Genomic DNA, 17,482 nt, shown 5'->3' with positions numbered 1-17,482 from the left:
CTTACCACAACGGGACTTGTCGTGGGAAAACTTACAGATTAGCCAGTACAGCCACCTGGACAATCCGGGTAATCATCCTGGGATAACCGGGAGGGGCGGCAAACCCAAGCGATCTACGTCTGAAGATGGGCCATTACTCGAAACGTCGCCTATTTCACACGTATATATTCACTATTAGAGCCTCACACACCGGTGTTGCTGTTGAGTTTGCGTTACGGGAGGGATGTCGGATGGCCGTGTATGACCGCACCGCGCCCCCCCCGCCCGCCCCCACACAGACGAGCACCTGGACAACGTCCACGTGGACATCTGCTGGACGGAGCTGTCGCGCTCCTTCATGTGCAGCAAGCCGGTGGGACGCCAGACGACCTACACGGAGTGCTGCTGCCTCTACGGCGAGGCCTGGGGCCCCGAGTGCGCATTCTGCCCTCCCAAGTCCTCAGGTGCCGGCCTCTGCAGACTCCCAAAGGGGGGTGGGAAGGGGAGCTCTGGCTAATGGCTGGGTTGGATGGTTAGGTGGGATTAGTGGGAAATCCTGCTGTTTGGTTGGTGCTAGTGTATGATTAGCGAGATGACTAGTTGGTTAGAGTCAGTAGGGAGCGATAGTAATTGTGTGTGGCTAGCTAGATGGTTAGTTGGTTAGAGTCAGTAGGGAGTGATAGTAATAGTGTGTGGCTAGCTAGATGACTAGTTGGTTAGAGTCAGTAGGGAGTGATAGTAATAGTGTGTGGCTAGCTAGATTACTAGTTGGTTAGAGGCAGTAGGGAGCGATAGTACTAGTGTGTGGCTAGCGAGATGACTAGTTGGTTAGAGTCATCAGGGAGCGATAGTAATAGTGTGTGGCTAGCTAGATGGCTAGTTGGTTAGAGTCAGTAGGGAGCGATAGTAATAGTGTGTGGCTAGTTAGATGACTAGTTGGTTAGAGTCAGTAGGGAGCGATAGTACTAGTGTGTGGCTAGCTAGATGGCTAGATGGTTATATATATGTGTTATAACATATGTATCTTTCCTGTAACTGGAAGAACAACAATCTTGTTACATATATGTTTTTGTTTTATCAACCCAAATGTTGCTCATTGTGCGAGTTCACCCAAGTGGCACCTTGACCGACGCGTTTCGCTAACGATGCTGCGCGGAAGAGTTGGCGGTGCCCAGCGTTTGTCGAACGGTGGAAATTACTTCATTGGGAAACTCGACCTTGTGCCATGGAACGGGGGGGGGGGGGTGGGGAGGGGGGATGGGGGGTGGAGGGAAGAGGGGGGTGGGTGGGGAGGAGGTGGGGGTGGGGGAACGGGGGGTGGGGGGTCGGTCCCGTTCGCCGTTGCGGCACCGCCAAGGCCAAACCCGTTGACGAACCCGCCGAGCGGTTGCATAAATAACACGCGTTAACGCCGTAATTGTTTTAATTGGCAACCCCCAGACCCGAGCGCATGAAGCCAATCGCTCTGAGTTCCTCCACACCTCAAGAGTCGCGCGGCAAAACCGGCGGAGAAAGCCGGAGAATTCCGGGGGTCGAGTAAACAGGCCCTTGGCTCGGGAACGCGAACCGCGTCACCGACAATGCTACGAGCGCCGCGCGGTTAACCGAACTCATTTCCACGCGATATCTTGATGGAGTTCCCCCAGCCAGCTTTCCGCGGTTGGCTTGTGTCCCCCGCGGCTTTCTAAAACGTTTTAAAACACGCGAACATGGGTTTTCGCGACGGCGAGCGTCGGGCAAGTATTTCCGTGAATTAACTTCTCTCACATCGGCGATGGGTGGCGTTGGTGTTGGGTGGGAGGAGGGGGGCGGTGGATGGGGGTTCATTCACTTTCACCTCGAACGGCACGCGGTGCGAAAGTTCCCGCGTTGACATCATCATCGGGCCGTCGAGTCTCCGCGCCGATCGACGACGCGACGTGCCCGCCGCTCGTCAAGATTCCGCTCCGGACCGCAGCGTGGAATTCTGCAAAAACTTCACTCTTTTAACTCTTGTTTAACCCCTAGTGCGGTCCACCGTGGCCAATTTTTTTTTATTCTGTAAAAAAAAAATGATTAGAGCGATACAGATTCTATTTTCGTAGTACTTTTTTTAAAGAAAAGAATTCCGTGACTTTGTGCCGCACGGGCCCTGTTTCGTGGGTGGGCTGGGTGGGGGAGGGGGTGTGGTTGTTATGCATGCCTTCTGTGAGTTAAGGGCAGCTGTGGGATTTCGTCTCTCTAATTATAAAATTGAAATTGCTCTAAATTAATTTAAAGCGCGCACATTTGGATCCGAAATGAAATACGGTGCGGTCGTATTTTCATTTCTGGCAGCGCATCCACGTCCATCGTCGCTTGCTTTGCAGTGACTCAGAAGTGTCCCAGGGTGACTTCACCCTGAACGAGCGCGGTGTCCTCAGATCTGAGAGGCTAAGCAGGTTTGTGCCTGCTCGGTCCTTGGATGGGTGGCCACCACCAGGGCTTGCCAGGTGTTGTAGGCGTGACGGGGAGGGTGCGGTTGCGGGGGGGGGGTGGCCAGGGTATGACAGTGCTGAGTGTCACCCCCTTTGGTACAGGGCGGTGAGTTTTCTCCGGGGTCTTCCGGTTTCCTCCCACGTGAAATCAAATGCCCATGAATGGAGTTGGTCAAACGTCCCGAGATCCCAATGTAGCAATGGCACCTCCTCAAATCAGCCTCGAGGCACGACGAGGCTCTCCTGGACAATTCACCGGTGGCCATTCTCGCTTACCATTGACCGTGACGCAGGAAGCCACAAAATCACAACTCTGGACACTGCCGTCGAAAAAAAAACGCAAGCGTTGCAATATTTGTTTTTGGAATTGCTACCAGCAGCAATGCTCCTAATAATTCTCAGTCGCACCAGAGTCAGCTGCGCGAAGCCAAAAGGTCAGCTGCGAGAGGTCGCTCGCTGGTGTTTGGTGTTTGTTGTGAGGCGTCGTCCGTGGCCACGGGGGGGGGGGGCGGTGGGGGGCGGGGGGTGGCTGCCCTTGGTCTTGAATAGCTTTGTGGAATCGTCACCGATGTTCAGGGAGCTGGCACCGCCTAAACGCCAGGCGGCAGAGACAACTGAAGCCGAGAAAACATTCTTGAAACGGATACAAAGGAAATTGAAAGCACACTTCATGGAGACATTTGTCACACGCTTCCAAAAAGCGCGTCACCGCTGAGCGTGCCCGTTGTTTTCCGCACGTCGGGAATTTTGGCCGCATCGTTTGCTTATTTCTTTCATTTCTACAACTTCCAAAGACGCTCTTCAGGTTATTTTAAACATTTCATATTATTTCACGATTCCCGAATCGGCAAAGACAGGATGCGATTGTCTCATTTTATATATCTTTTGGCCCGTTATCAAAATTGCGATACGTTGGATTATTTCTCATTTGGAAATTCTGCGTCACGTCTCGTTTTTTTCTCTTCAACGTTTTATTTTGCTGACGTTCAAAACACGAACGTTGGATTTTTTTACGTGTGCCCAACCGGTGTGCCCAACCGCTCAATGCCCCCTTTTCCTTTATTTTCTAAAACCTCGTCGCCGGTGGCCTCATCCGGATCATCTCTTTGATTACGTCGCACGTGGGTCTCGCTCCGCTCGCGATCGTACCGACGGGGAAAGTTGTCAAACGCCACCATTGTCGTCACGGCCCCCCACCCACCCCCCTCTGCCCCACCCCCCTTGACTTGCACCAGGATCCGCAAACTTGACGGCGGCTCGCGGCTGCCTCGAGACGCTGCCACTCCCGTGATCGTCCCGGGAGAGTTCTCCAAAATACGCCCGGCCTCTCCTTATTTTTAACCTCGCGCCCTTTAAGTCCTCGGTTTCGCTTCAAATTCCACGCTTTGCAGGTGGCTGGGTTGGCAGCAGAAGGTCAAGTCGCTGACCTGGGTTCGAATCCAGATTTCGGGCCGGGGCCCGCGATTAAACCGGCTTCCCGAGTGTTGCGAATCGATGCCTTATAGCCGGGTCGCCAAATATGACCGCACACAAAAACATTTATGCTGAGCATAACTGACTCTGTCTGCTCCTCGCATAAGTGGGGCGGGCGCTCTTAGTACCTCGGTCTCCGACGATTGAAGCGATCCGCGCTGCCGCCGCGTGAATTCTTCGCTTTTGTCCTGCGATGACGAGTGCCGTACCGGCGATGACGAGTGATGGCGAGTGATGACGAGGCATGACGAGCCATGATGAGCACCGTACCGGCGATGAGCACCGTACCTGTGATGACGAGTGCCGTTTCCGGCGATGGCGAGTGATGACAAGTGTTGCACCGGCAATGATGAGCGATGAAGAGCGCCGTACCGGCGTCGACGAGCGCCGCTAAGCTACCCAGAGCCCCCGGTCGCGTGCGACCGCTTCGTGCGTTTCTGCCGACCGCTGACGTGGACATTCCTCAACTTCTCTGGGAGTTGTGAGCCGTCGGCCAAGGTTAGAGATGCTGAGCTGGCATCGCCGAATTTCCTGGGACCCAATCCGGGTTTTGGCCGTCCCAATGATTGAGCTGGGCACTCCAGTGCGGTGAGTTGATGATCTCAGCCTGGTTACCGACAACTGCGCGGCAAAATATCATCGCGTTTTAATTTCGGTTTTCACCTAATTAGGATGAAGTCCAACACCAAGAATTAAAAAATATCAGTTTAACACGTAGGCTTTCGCTTAATGCATAATGCACGTTGCCTCAGTAATCCCCCCACCTCCCCCCACGTGGCGCAAGAGCGCAGAAGCGTGGTCACCACATCCACGCCTCTATATAAGGAACGAAACAGTTGGACTTCTCCTGATGAAGCAAGTTGTAGTTAGTGGCGAAACGTCGTACTCAGATTGTAAATGCTGTGGCTTGGCTCTCCAACACACCGGTGTGCTGTACTAGTGACGAATTGGCCACGTTCTGTTTACGTGACAACCCTTACTAGTTGGCTGTGTTGGGTGGTGGCGGGTTTTAACGACACATTTATATATTTATGCGATCTAACCCAAAAAAACCTCTATTATGGATAAAAAATATCAGTTTGAGTGTCATTCGACAAGCACCAATCCCAAAGCAGCAAATCTAGAAGAGTGCTCTGACTATTGTCTAATTTAAAAAAAAACATTTTTCTGAAACTTTCTGAAAATGTTTTGTATAGGCAATCTTGTACTAATAGCACAGTTGGCTACATACTGCATGAAAGAAGTTCAACATATGCGCTACACCCTCGGGATATTACACTGCCTACTCTGCCGGATTTCCAAATGCTCTCTTTGTCCCACGATGCTGACATCGCACTGGCCAATGTCAGAGGTGCCCTCATTTCTATTCGCTTCTTTGCAACGCTCATTTTGTATGCACGTATGTATGTTGAACTTCTTTCACACCGCACGTAGCCAACCGTGCTAATCGGAGGCGCCTCCATCATTTTGGTGACTCCAGGTGTCACTCTTGCACACGAGACTATGCCCATGTGTCGACCACCACCCCCCGTGAAACTCGAAAGATGGCAAGCTACCATTCTTAGATGTTCTGTTTGAGAGGAGACCTGATGGCTCATTGGGGCATTCTGTCTACAGGAAACCCACCCACAGATTCCTACTTGAAACCTGATTCCCACCACCACCCAGCCCAAAAGAATTATCTCATCAAAACTTTATACCATAGGGCTCATTGCATTTCGGACCAACACCACCTGACCAGTGAATTAAAACATGTACACCTGGCCCTCAAAAGGAATGGTTACTCTGACCGTACCATCCGCCAAGATGTTTCTCCCTCCATACAGAAACAACCACTTGATACTCCGGTCAAAACCATCACTCTACCATATATAGCAGGCGTTACTAAAAAGATTTCCAAAATTCTAAACAAACACAAGATCCAGGTCTGGTTCAATACGGTACACAAAATTCGTGATCTGATCCCATCCGTGAAGGATGTCATTCCTGACTTAGAGTACCCCGGGGTTTACAAATTGAGTTGTACCTGCAGTGATTGCTATATCGGGGAGACAAAGCGACATGTCTATGACCGAATTCGCGAGCACAAATCAGATTTGAAACACGGCAAAACAAATTCTTCTGCCGTAGCTGATCACTGTTACAACGCTGTCGGTGATCACGATATAATTTTCTCCGATACCAAAGGTTCTTTGCAAACCCACGGGTTTTTATCAGAGATTTGTTCACGAGGCAATTCAGATCTACACAGACACAATTTCAACCGAGAAGATGGTTTCAAAGTAAGCAACCATTGGAAAGATGTTCTAAATCTAACTAAACATTAAACTAATTTCAATGGTACAGTATATTTTTTCAAGTAGTGGTACCCCAAACTTTCGCAGCTCTTATAAATTCCCTTTTCACACCATCAATAGGTAAACTCCCCCCCCCCCCCCGCGCCAAACTGCAAGTCCACCGGCACGTACACCACCTCTTTTCTAAAATCGGCCAATCAAATGATAATTTTTATACTAATTTCTTTGTCAGGACACCGTGTTTGATCGCACACAGTTTAAAGGTCCGCGGTCTGAGCGTGGTTGTGTTTCGCTAAATTTTCCTGTTTGATTTGTACTAGGTGCCTCGGTGAATGTATATGCTCTGACTTTAACATAGCTATTTCTGTGACCAGTTACAAGCGAAATCACTCAGCAATTTCAATGCTAAATTCTATGCTAATTCCTTTGTCAAAGGGTGCCTCAGCGGATGTGTATACTTTAACTTAGCTATTTCAATGAGCTATTTCAATGCTAAATTATATGCTAATTCCTTTGTCAAGGCACTTGGCCTTTTTCTTCTCACACAGCTTAAAGGTCATGATCTAAGCGTGGCTTTTCTCACTCCAGCGCTGTCCTCCAGACAGTCTCGTCCCTTCACCTGATGAAGGCCGCTTGTGTTGTGGCCGAAACGTCGTGATTTTTTGTTATTTTATTTTCACCTACGTGACTTTACCCAATAGAACCAAAGGGTATGGATCCTAGCAGTCACGAAAGCTTTAAATCTAGACTCAATATTCTACACCCGCCTATCTCTTACCACGAGCTCAACCAGCGTCCCTTTGTTCTCCTTGGCCGCTAATCCCTCCCCCTCCCATCTCAGACGACTACGCGCTGCTGTGCAACATCCGCATGAGGACGGACGTGGACAACTTTGGCCACTCGCTCGACCCGTCCTTCGGCTATTCCGGGCCGTACGGCGGCATTGGTGGTGACGGCGCGCCCGGCCCGCACTACCTGCCCGAGCCCAACTACCTGGACCGGGGTGCCGCGGCTGCCGCCGCCGGTGCCTCCGTGGGGTTCTACCCCGGCAACGAGGGCAACGTCCCCATCTTCCTTCCCGACGAAGGTGCGGCGGAGAGAGGGAAGCAGCTTCCCCCGTCGCCCGCTCGGCGTCGCTCACAGACCGGGCGCCGAGGTGGCGAGATGTTAACCACGTCGCCTGGTGTACAGGAGATCGTGGGTTCGATTCCGACCCTGATGCCTGCCAGTACGGTCACTCCGAGGTTAACGTCGTGGTTACTTTCTGGATCAAGTGCGACTTGAAGTAAAGCGACGTAAAGCGAAACCAAGTTCCAGGAAGAGGTTTTTCCTCGCCAGCCAAAGGCCATTGACATATTCAGTAACAATTTTTGGGTAATAACTATAAACAGACAATTTAATAGAGGTGTGAGTATTAACTAATTTCAAAGAAATAATATGAGCGACGGTTGCTTCGCGTTGAGCAATGGTTGCGTTGCGTGTGCCGCGTGTGAATGCTCGCGGTGGTGGTGGTGGTGGTGGTGGCGGTGACGACGGCGGCGCTGGTGGTGGCGGTGACGATGGCGGTGCTGGCGGTGGCGGCGGCGACAGCAGCAGGCTCGTACCCGTACCGGGAGGGGCTGCAGGCGGAGGAGTGCGGCATCTCGCACGGCTGCGAGAACGGCCGCTGCGTTCGAGTCCCCGAGGGCTTCACGTGCGACTGCTACGTGGGATACAAGCTCGACAACCTCAGCGTCGTCTGCGTCGGTGGGTGCTCGCTGGCCGGCGATCGCCGACGCGTTCCATCGCGGCCGTGACGACCACGGGTTGGCGTTAATCCCTGGATTCGCCGAAGCCCCTCCTCCTCGCATTATCTCACTCCTAAACTAAAGTAAAAAAAAAAACGTGAACTCTATTTTACCGGGTAAAGGCCCACTGAGCTCTTTCAGAAGCGAACCTAGCCACAAATGACAGCTCAACGAAATGGCTTATCACGTGGAAATTTATGGCAGCCAAATACTCTGAACGTACATTGATTCTAAATGTGGAGGAAAAAACCAGAGGACCCGGAGAAACATCCACGAGACCACGTGGAGAGAGACACGCAAACTCCAAATATGCAACAGGCGTCAGTGTCGGGATCGAACCAAAAACCTTCTGATCTCCGATTTGTGTTCACGTGCTACTCGGTGTATGTCACCCCCCCCCCACCCTGCCACCTCTGCGATGTACGTGGCGAAAATTAATTTGCCGTTGACAAAGAAAGCGAAATGAAAGCCGTGGATGGAAGCAGTGCAAGAAGTATGCACACTTGAATTGGAATGTCATCGAGAGACAGAATTAGAACACACGGGTTACGAGCCACTCGTGGCCATATTATATAGCGCCTTGGAACCATGAGGCTGGCTGCAGGCAGAGGAGGCGCTAAATGAATCTACGAAACGATATAAGACCTACGTACATATGTACGTAGGTCGAACTTCTTTCACACCGTACGTAACCAACCGTGCTAATCGGAGGTGCCACAACGACGATGATGATGCTCGCCCGTCGCCCTTCTGCTTTCAGACATCGACGAGTGCGAGGAGGAGCCCGCGCCCTGCGCCAACGGCCGCTGCCTCAACGCGGACGGCTCCTTCCGGTGCACGTGCGACGCCGGCTTCATCGCGTCACAGCGGGGCAGCCAGTGCCTGCCCATCCCGTGGGCCCTGCTGCCCGGCCGCTAGTGCCCGACGGCTCTCTCTGTCTCTCTCACGCACGCACGCACACACGCGCAGCCAAATGGGGTTTCCGGCGCCACCTCTGCTGGGAGCCGCCCGCAGCCGCCGCCGCCCACGGGGTATACGACGGATGGTTCCGAACGGAAGCAAAATCCGCTGGGGTTTTTTTTTGTTTCCAGCCGGCTCGTCCACGGGGTTGCGGGAGGTGGAGGGGGGGGGGGGACGGCTGGTTAATGTTGGGATGTGGCTCTGCCCTGCGCGCTTGCGAGGTCCGTACCGCGGGTCGTTGGGCTCGATGTCCTGACGTTTCACTCCCACGCGGCGGGAGCTACCTTCAGGAAATAAGTCCATCCTCCTGCGGAAGCTGGGACCACGCGTTCTGTGTTGGCTGAGCTGGCAGATTCTTCGGTGACCGAACTGAATCGGTGGAAACGGACTTTGTTCGCTTTTATCGATTCCATTGATAGATGGCCATTACCCGTCTCTCCTGAAACTGAATTGATTCGGTGGAATGTCATTGATTCACTTGAATTGAGTCGGTGTGAACTGACACTTCATTTGAATTGATTCGGTTGAATTTCATCTGTTGCATTAGTTCGGCTGAGTTGATTCGATCGCATTGGGGGTTGATTCTGTCAAGTCTATCCAGTCGAATGCATTCAGTCGAGTCGAAGCGGGCCCCATTCCCGAAAGAAGCTCCCAGCACGTGGGTGCGAAACGTCGGACGTCGCAGCGAACTACGCGCGGCGCAACCGGAAAATCACAACGGCGAGCTATGCAGCAGCAGCGACCACGAAACCCTACGCAATGTTGGTTTTGTAACCTTGGTACAGTATATGGGTGTGTGTGTGTGTGTATAGTCGAATACTTTTTGAAGGAACAAACCCTTTTATTTGAATGAAATGCCAAGACTGCATCCCTATGAATTATTATTGTTGATGTTGTTATTGCAATCGTATTACTCCCAAACACGACATAAACCACGCTGCTGCCTGCTGTTTGTATAGTTATCAAGTGCGGTATTTGAAGATTTAAATAAAACACAAGCAAGTTAATACGTTTCAGATATATATTAAATAAATGCATTATTATTATATATTTTTTCGCAGATGTTGTCGAACAGGGAGCGCGATGAGATCCTGTGTGTTTGTGTGTTTTGCTTCGCAAGTCCTTTATTCGGTGGCGAGATGTTCACTACCTCGCCTGGTATACAGGAGGTCCGTGGGTTCAATCCCGACCCTGACGCCTGCTGTATATTTGGAGTTTGCGTGTTCTCCCCATGGTCGCGTGGATTTTTCTCCGGGTCCTCCGGTTTTCCCTTCCACATTTAGAATCAACATCACGCGTTTAGAGTATTTGGCTACGATACATTTCCACGTGACAAGCCACTTCGTTGAGCTATCATTTGTGGCCAGGTCGCTTCTTAAAAAGTGCCACACAGCTCAGTGGGCCCTTACCTGGTAAAATAAAAAAAGTGTTTTGGTTCACATTTAATGAATTGCAGAAGTGTGCATTCAACAAACTCACTGCCACTCTTGTACAGTGCGAAGTGTAAGTCGCGCGCCTTGTTCACCGTATTTGCCCGTTTCTTAGCAGAGGTTCTACCGACGCGCCGACGTCGATCTGAAGCTAACAACAAGGAAGCGAAGCGTACGTGAACAGGCAACTTTTCAGGCCACGACGCTTCTTCACAGCACGTCGCCTGTGCTTCATTTACGCGCCGTGAAAGCAAAACGGGCCCTTTGCCCAAAACGTTGCCTATAAAATACCTATTCTTTGGTTCTTTCGGTAAAGTCACGTAGATAGAAGAAAACATTTTTAAAAAAAACCCACGACGTTTCGATCACAACACAAGCGGTCGTCATCAGGAAAAGGGGGTTGGCCTCTAAAGGCGAAACTGTTTTGTTTCGCCTTCTTTGGGGCCACGCGTGCGAGCGTGGTTTACAGCGCTCCTCCTCAAGCCCGCCCAGACGCGCGTTGTGGCCAACCGCGTGCATAAGAATCGCTGCGCTTTGACTAGAATAGCGCTGCGTGTAAACGCGGTTCGCAAATGACCCCTTGCAACCACTAGAGGCCCCTACGGTCACCCTCTTCTCCCCCCCGCCCCCACCCAAGTGTCTAAATTATGGGTCAGAGGTCAACTGGGCCCGTCGTCGTCCCTCTGGGATGGGTGAATTAAAGTCCACAGCAGTTGGTGGCTCCATGAATCTCATGTGGTATGGGCCACTACCACGAGGCATACCACTGATAAATGGCACCGTAATCAATCAATTGTCATCACTGTAATGCAATCCTCGCCACGCTAACCCAGCACTCCAGGTGGGCGGTGAGAGGTATTATTTAACCTGGCAATGCTGTTTGTCATTTTATCCCCCCCCCCCCCCAATCGAACGCCCAATCACTTCTGTGAAGGTGCGACCTAACTTGATGTTTGCATTATTATTACTGGACAACGGCAATGCGTGTTGAGCGTTCCGTGAGGTTGCCCGACAAAAGGTATTCGGAAGTCCTCGTTAAAGAGCAACGGTCTCCCCATCCCTGTTCTATGGCCACACTGGTCCCCGACATAGCAATGTGGAATTTCAATTCTTACTGTGCGCGAGACCTCTAACGAGAGTTGAGCACTGTTCGTAGAGTGGTTAGGTCCGGGGGGGGGGGGGGGGGGAAAGGGGGTGGGGGGGGACACTTTGACTAAACTTTTGTCAAAACATCCCACGTCCTCATCGGGACGTTTGAGGCACGCAGAGAGAACCGACCGACCCCAATCAATGGGTTTTAACAGAAGCCAGCCGAAACTTTGATGCGAGCAGAGATTCGCAGAATACGTTGCTGTGCCGTGTATATTTTACCTTTGCATGCGCTGCCGTGATGTCTGTTTGTTTCTTGTGGTGGCCTCTGCCCTGTGGTGCAGACCTTACGGTCTTTTGTTTGTTTGTTTTTGTCGCTGTTTTTGGTTGTAATTTTTTTGTCTCTCGATCGTTTCTCTTTTTCTCTTCATCCTGCCCAGCTTTTATTTTGGTTCATAATCGATTTTTATTTGTGGGGGGGGAGGGGTTCATATCGCCACCTAAGAAATATGTTGCGTCGTACACCCTCCGTCGACCCCAACACACACGGCCAATTATTATTAAAGTTGTCGCGTGAAACAAACGTGGCCGATGTGTTACTGCCGCAACAGCAGCAGCACCGTTCGTGAGTGGGGCGCCACGGTCACGAGATGTTCACTTCCTCTCTTGGTTGACAGGAGGTCGTGGGTCCGAACCCGACCCTGACGCCTGCTGTATATTTGGAGTTCGCACGTTCTTCCCTCCACGCGTTTCGAGTATTTGGCTGCTATAAATTCCCACGTGATTCGCCACTTCGTTGAGCTGTCATTTGTGGCCAGGTCGCTTCTAAAGAAGAGCTGTATAGCTCAGAGGGCCCAGAACACATGGAACAATTTGATAGTATGGACGTTTCGCTGGTAGTTACAACCAGCATTATCAGGCATTTTCCAACACTACCGGTGGTGCTGACGCAGTTAATACATACATTGGGCCACGTTTGTTCATCACGCGACAGCTTAATCAATTTGCTGTGTCGGGTGGTGGAGGGTTTACGACGCGACATTTTACAACACGTGCTTTTAACTCCCAGAATTAAAAAAAAAACTCAATTGTGAACTCATCGTAATACCGGTCGCGAAAGCCCTACACGTGTTCAGCTTTGGTTTGTTTGGCTCTGCGGTCCACGCGTTACTCGGACGGACGACGGAGGGGTGCGCCCACCAACCTTCCGTCCCATCGCACCGTTAAGACATTTGGACTCGATCACCGGTGCCTCTCGTCGGAGCGCTCACCCCGGATTCCCGGACACCACCCCCAGTGGCCCTTGGTGACGATGGGAATCGCGACGCGGGGAGAGTTTGCGGGGTGCGTCGCGATCATTCGTTTGAGCGGATGCCGTACGCGGGATGTAAATTAGCTGTGCGTGTAACTAGCACCGCGCGATGCTATGTATTATTACGACCCTGTACAACAACAACAACAAATACCGGCTATGTACTTTTAATAAATAAACAAAAACACGACACGCGTCTTGGCCGCACGAGCAGCTCCGGGGCGACTCGTCAATTCTATTCGCCAGAGGTCACGGGAGGAGGTCACGGGAGGAAGTCGCGTCTGCGTCCGACGCAGAAAGCCAACTCGTGGGGCGTCGTGAACGAAGTGGATGCGTGCGGCGCGCCATTGACTTCACGTGGCGGTGGCGGCAAGACGCTTCACGAGTCCACTGGTGTGTGCGTGTTAAACCAGCCGCGTTATAACTGCACGTATGAACAACATGAAGATGACGATCAAGACGTCATCGTGGCCACCGAGCAACGCATTCTTCCCTCCACCAGAGTCCACAGCTCCTGCGCGGTAAGACGCACGGCGACCACCCCCCCCCCCCCCCCCCCAAGACTTGCCCTCGCAGTATCACCACCACCACCATCTGGCCCTAGGTCCTCTCTGCTTCGTCCTCTTGTCGTACGGCTGCTGATATAGATGCAGAGCAGCAACTACAATTTCACAGGCAAGGTGGTCAGGCCAGATAACCACGCGTCAGGAGCAGCGGGGTGGCGTTGCTGCGATGCCTCCTTCGTATTTCCCCGAATCGCCAGACTCGTGGAGACTCACTCCAATGCCGGTCTTTGGCAATCGGCCCCCACGACCTGCACACACGTGTCCCACCCAGCGCAACGTGCAGACGAGACGATCGTGAACGAGCGATTAAGATTCTCGTGGGGGGGGGGGGGGTTGTTGCTTGAAGGGCCTACACACGTTTGCCGCAAAGCCAGTCGAGTCCGCGCTTTACGGTAGCCAAAAAATAATTATTTACAGCCCTTCGTCAGTCCACTGCTGGATGAAGACCTTTCTACGCCGCTTCGGTCACGTGGCATTGGCTGCGCGTGGTCGTTGTGGCGTGGTGAAGGGGTGTTAGCCCGAGCCCGGAATCGATCTCGGGGGGGAATTGCTGGATGCAAAGCGCTGTGTTGTTAACCACCGCCACCACAGCCTCCTTCCCACGAAGTCAACGTATTGAGGATTATTTGCATAAGGGCAGAAAGCTGTGACTGATTAACGCAGAGGTCGGCGTGGGCTTTGCGTGGCCAAAGTCAACTTCACATGACCGAGGATGTATTTGCATAGAGCATTACACAAGCCGCGCCGTCTCTACAACGTCCATTCTAAGTGAAGGTACAACAGTGGCGGGTCGTGAATTTCACACCGTGACACGAGGGCTATAGGCTATTGTCATTCGACGTAACCAACCCCATATTCACAGTGACAGCAACCTTTATCGAGTGGAATAAAGTGTAAATAACCTCTTGTAACAGCTCTCTCGCTAGTTCAGCAGTTCCACTGCTGGATTTATTTATTTATTTCCGCCTGAGGACGACCGCTTGTGTTGCGATCGAAACGTCGTGATTCATTTTACGTTTTCAACTTTGATTTGGCGCTTTCGTGACTGCAGGAATTACTCTTTGGTTCTTTCGGTAAAGTCACGTAGAAAGACGTTTCGATTGCAACGCAAGCAATCATCATCAGGTACAAATGAAAGAGAAAACAAACACAGTAAACTTAGAAATGTAATGCAATACAACACAGAGAGTCGGCTAACATAACAGTCAACACCCTACCTGGTTGATTACGTTCTTCCAAAGATTGCTACATTTAAGAGAGAGATAAAACACAGAACCGGAGACACAAAGAAAGACACACAAGCAGAGAGTGAGAGAGATAACACAGAGACACAGACAGAACCAAAGGGTATGGAATAAAGTGATTTAACACGAGAGTTACAATACACTAATGTCAGAGACATGAATACATGGTGACTGAAACCATCAAGGATGTACCACTAGTACGCAGTGTGACAGGATGCTGCATCACAAATAGACATCGCATAGCCCAAATCAATGTCATTCCCAAATAAACAAGAACAAACTCACAACAACCATTCACATTTACTCATACGACCACCAAGCAAGCAAAAATGCCAAAAAAACACAACGCAATCAGGATTCGACAGGCTTCCCCACAGAAAAAAAAATTCTAAAGCATCTAAAAATCTAAACGTCACGATAGAAAGTTTAAATAAATCTTAGATGATGCTACGTCACGTGCTAGGGAGTTTTACTTCAGTTAGCTAACTGGCCCTCCGATCACGCCACACGAACAATGCTGACGTAGGCGGCTAGGCCAGCGAGAAGGCTCCGGCGTGTCAAAGAATACGCCCACCATGACAAACTCGACATCCTATTGGTTAAAGAATATGACAATCAACAACATCGTCCCCATTTGCTTGAACAGCAGAGGGGATTCACTCGACATTCTGAAGGTCTCAGGGTAGATTTTTCACCCAGAGAGGCGGAGACAGCACAGGTGGAAAATCTGATTGTATAAAAGCTCTAGTTTATTAGCTGCACTGGAAGTAGTGCAACTGATGGAGAGAGTAGCAATTAAATTACATTAATAGACTGATGGGAACGAACTTTGTAAAATACATATAGCATTCATGAAATATATATTTAATTATTAAAATATAAATGTAAGATTCTGACAATTTCTAGGCCATTAGGTACACCGCATTTAGAAACACAGGTTTTTAGATTTATCCATAATAGAGGTTGTTGGGCTGGATTGCGTAAATATAAATGTGTCGTTAAACCCGCTACCACCTGACACAGACAATTGGTAAGGTTTGTATGGTGGCGGGTTTAACGACAAATTCATATTTACGCAATCTAACACAAAAACATCTTATGGATAATATTAGTAGCCAAAGCCTAAGTGTTAAACTGTGTTAGAGTTGTTGTCTGCTATGAATTTCCAAATTCATGTCATTTCGTTGGGCTATCAATTGTGGCCAGGTCGCTTCTGAAAAAGAGCTACAGAGTTCAGTGGGCCTTACCTGGTGAAATAAAATCGTTATATTCTTGGTTCTTTCGGTAAAGTCAACCGAGAAGATGGATTCTGGCTTAGCAATCATTGGAAGGATTTGATAAACCATTTCGGGTCTTAATTGATTGTTCACGCTTACTGTGGCTTTCAGACCGCATCCATTATATTCGTCTCCCCCCTCCTCTTTTCCGAACATAGATGACTCGTCCATCTGAATAACTACCAAATTGCTGTCCGTGGTGCTAACGTTTAAAAAAACGCCACTTTTTTCAAATTTTTTGCTGTGGTTTTGACACTTAATGATGATTGCTTGTGTTGCAGTCGAAACGTCGTGAGAATTTTATTGTTTTATATTTGTATTATTTGATTGTTTCCCTTCTACGTGACTTTACCGAAAGAACCAAGAATATGAATCCCTGCAGTCACGAAAGCTTTAAATCAAAATACAATCGTTATAGTTTCAACTCAATGGGCAGGCGATGGGCAGTGATATCCACAACCGTGCTGTGTAAGCGAGGGGCCCTCCCAAGACTTTGCCAAATCTCTGTTTTCCCGCACTGATTCCATAGTTGTCGCCCGATTCTGCTTTTAGGTTGGAGGAAAATGATGGGACGACCCGGGTCTCTGATTTATCAAAGGCCACGTGGGCGGCTGTCGTTGGGCGATGAGGGCCGACGTTGGCGAGGCCGTGTTTTGGAAGATTCTGCAATGAGCGGTCGTGGCACCAACGCTCACAGAGCCAGGGTTGTATAGGGGGATGGTCATCTTATTAACGTAAACCCGGAGTGAATTATGACTGGAACCGCGTGTCATCGAAGAAGAATGCGGGAAATCTTGCCACGTTTAAATTTTGACTTGAAACGTTTGTGACTGCAGGAATTCATATTCTTTGTTTGTTTCGGTAAAGTCACGTAGATAGAAAATAAATATTAAAAAAAAATGTTTTCTATGTATGTGACTTTACCCAAAGGACCAAAGAACTTGCCACGTTTATTTTGCTGCAACGGAACATGACGCACAGGGCACACGCTCAAAAAAACACACGTACTTTAAAATATGTATATGTTCACTGTCATCCTGATGATGAATCCTTCCCATGGCCATAGTCTGCACAATCACTGCAATCACCGTTGGCGACGGTGTGCAGGCACCGCTAACAATACAACTCAAACACTTTCATCAATAACACTGCAGCACATCCATTGCCCTGATGAAGAGGCCATTGCTCGTAATGGCGCCTAAAACACACGTTTAACCGGGGGTTGACCAGCGGACCTGTTGTGGCAAGTGTTTCCGTGCACCGAACGACTGACATCCATTTGAAGAATGTCTTAGGGGCACTGAGAGACTGACAATCCATCTGAAGAATATACTATGGACACCGAGCTGCTGAAAATCCATCTGAAGAATGTCTTACGGACACCGAGCGACTGACAATCCATCAGAAGAATGTCTTACGGACACCAAGCGACTGACATCCATCTGAAGAATGTCTTACGGACACCGAGCGAGTGACAATCCATCAGAAGAATGTGTTACGGACACCAAGCGACTGACATCCATCTGAAGAATGTCTTACAAACACCAAGCGACTGACAATCCATCAGAAAAATGTCTTACGGACACCGAGCGAGTGGCAATCCATCAGAAGA

The 17,482-nt window shown here is 50.1% G+C and overlaps 1 protein-coding gene across 4 annotated transcripts in view; it reads left to right on the top strand.

The window, feature by feature from the left end:
- Nucleotides 1-12,993, top strand: part of LOC116948380 (latent-transforming growth factor beta-binding protein 1-like) — a 106,780-nt gene extending 93,787 nt beyond the window's left edge. For 2 of the 4 annotated variants that reach the window (XM_076071353.1, XM_032964998.2), the window contains 4 exons: nt 279-443; nt 7,047-7,292; nt 7,796-7,951; nt 8,753-12,993. In XM_076071353.1, coding sequence (XP_075927468.1) covers nt 279-443; nt 7,047-7,292; nt 7,796-7,951; nt 8,753-8,910 — 725 coding nt within the window. In that variant the 3' untranslated portion in view covers nt 8,911-12,993. The remainder of the gene's footprint in view (nt 1-278; nt 444-7,046; nt 7,293-7,795; nt 7,952-8,752) is intronic. The other 2 variants (XM_032965000.2, XM_032964999.2) reach the window with 2 other exon arrangements.
- The last annotated feature ends 4,489 nt before the right edge of the window (nt 12,994-17,482 follow it).

This window comes from Petromyzon marinus, chromosome 33, assembly GCF_048934315.1.
Source record: "Petromyzon marinus isolate PM22_M1 ecotype Great Lakes invasive population chromosome 33, UKy_Petmar_22M1.pri1.0, whole genome shotgun sequence".
Lineage (NCBI taxonomy): Eukaryota > Metazoa > Chordata > Hyperoartia > Petromyzontiformes > Petromyzontidae > Petromyzon > Petromyzon marinus.
This window is presented reverse-complemented; position numbering and strand designations above follow the sequence as displayed.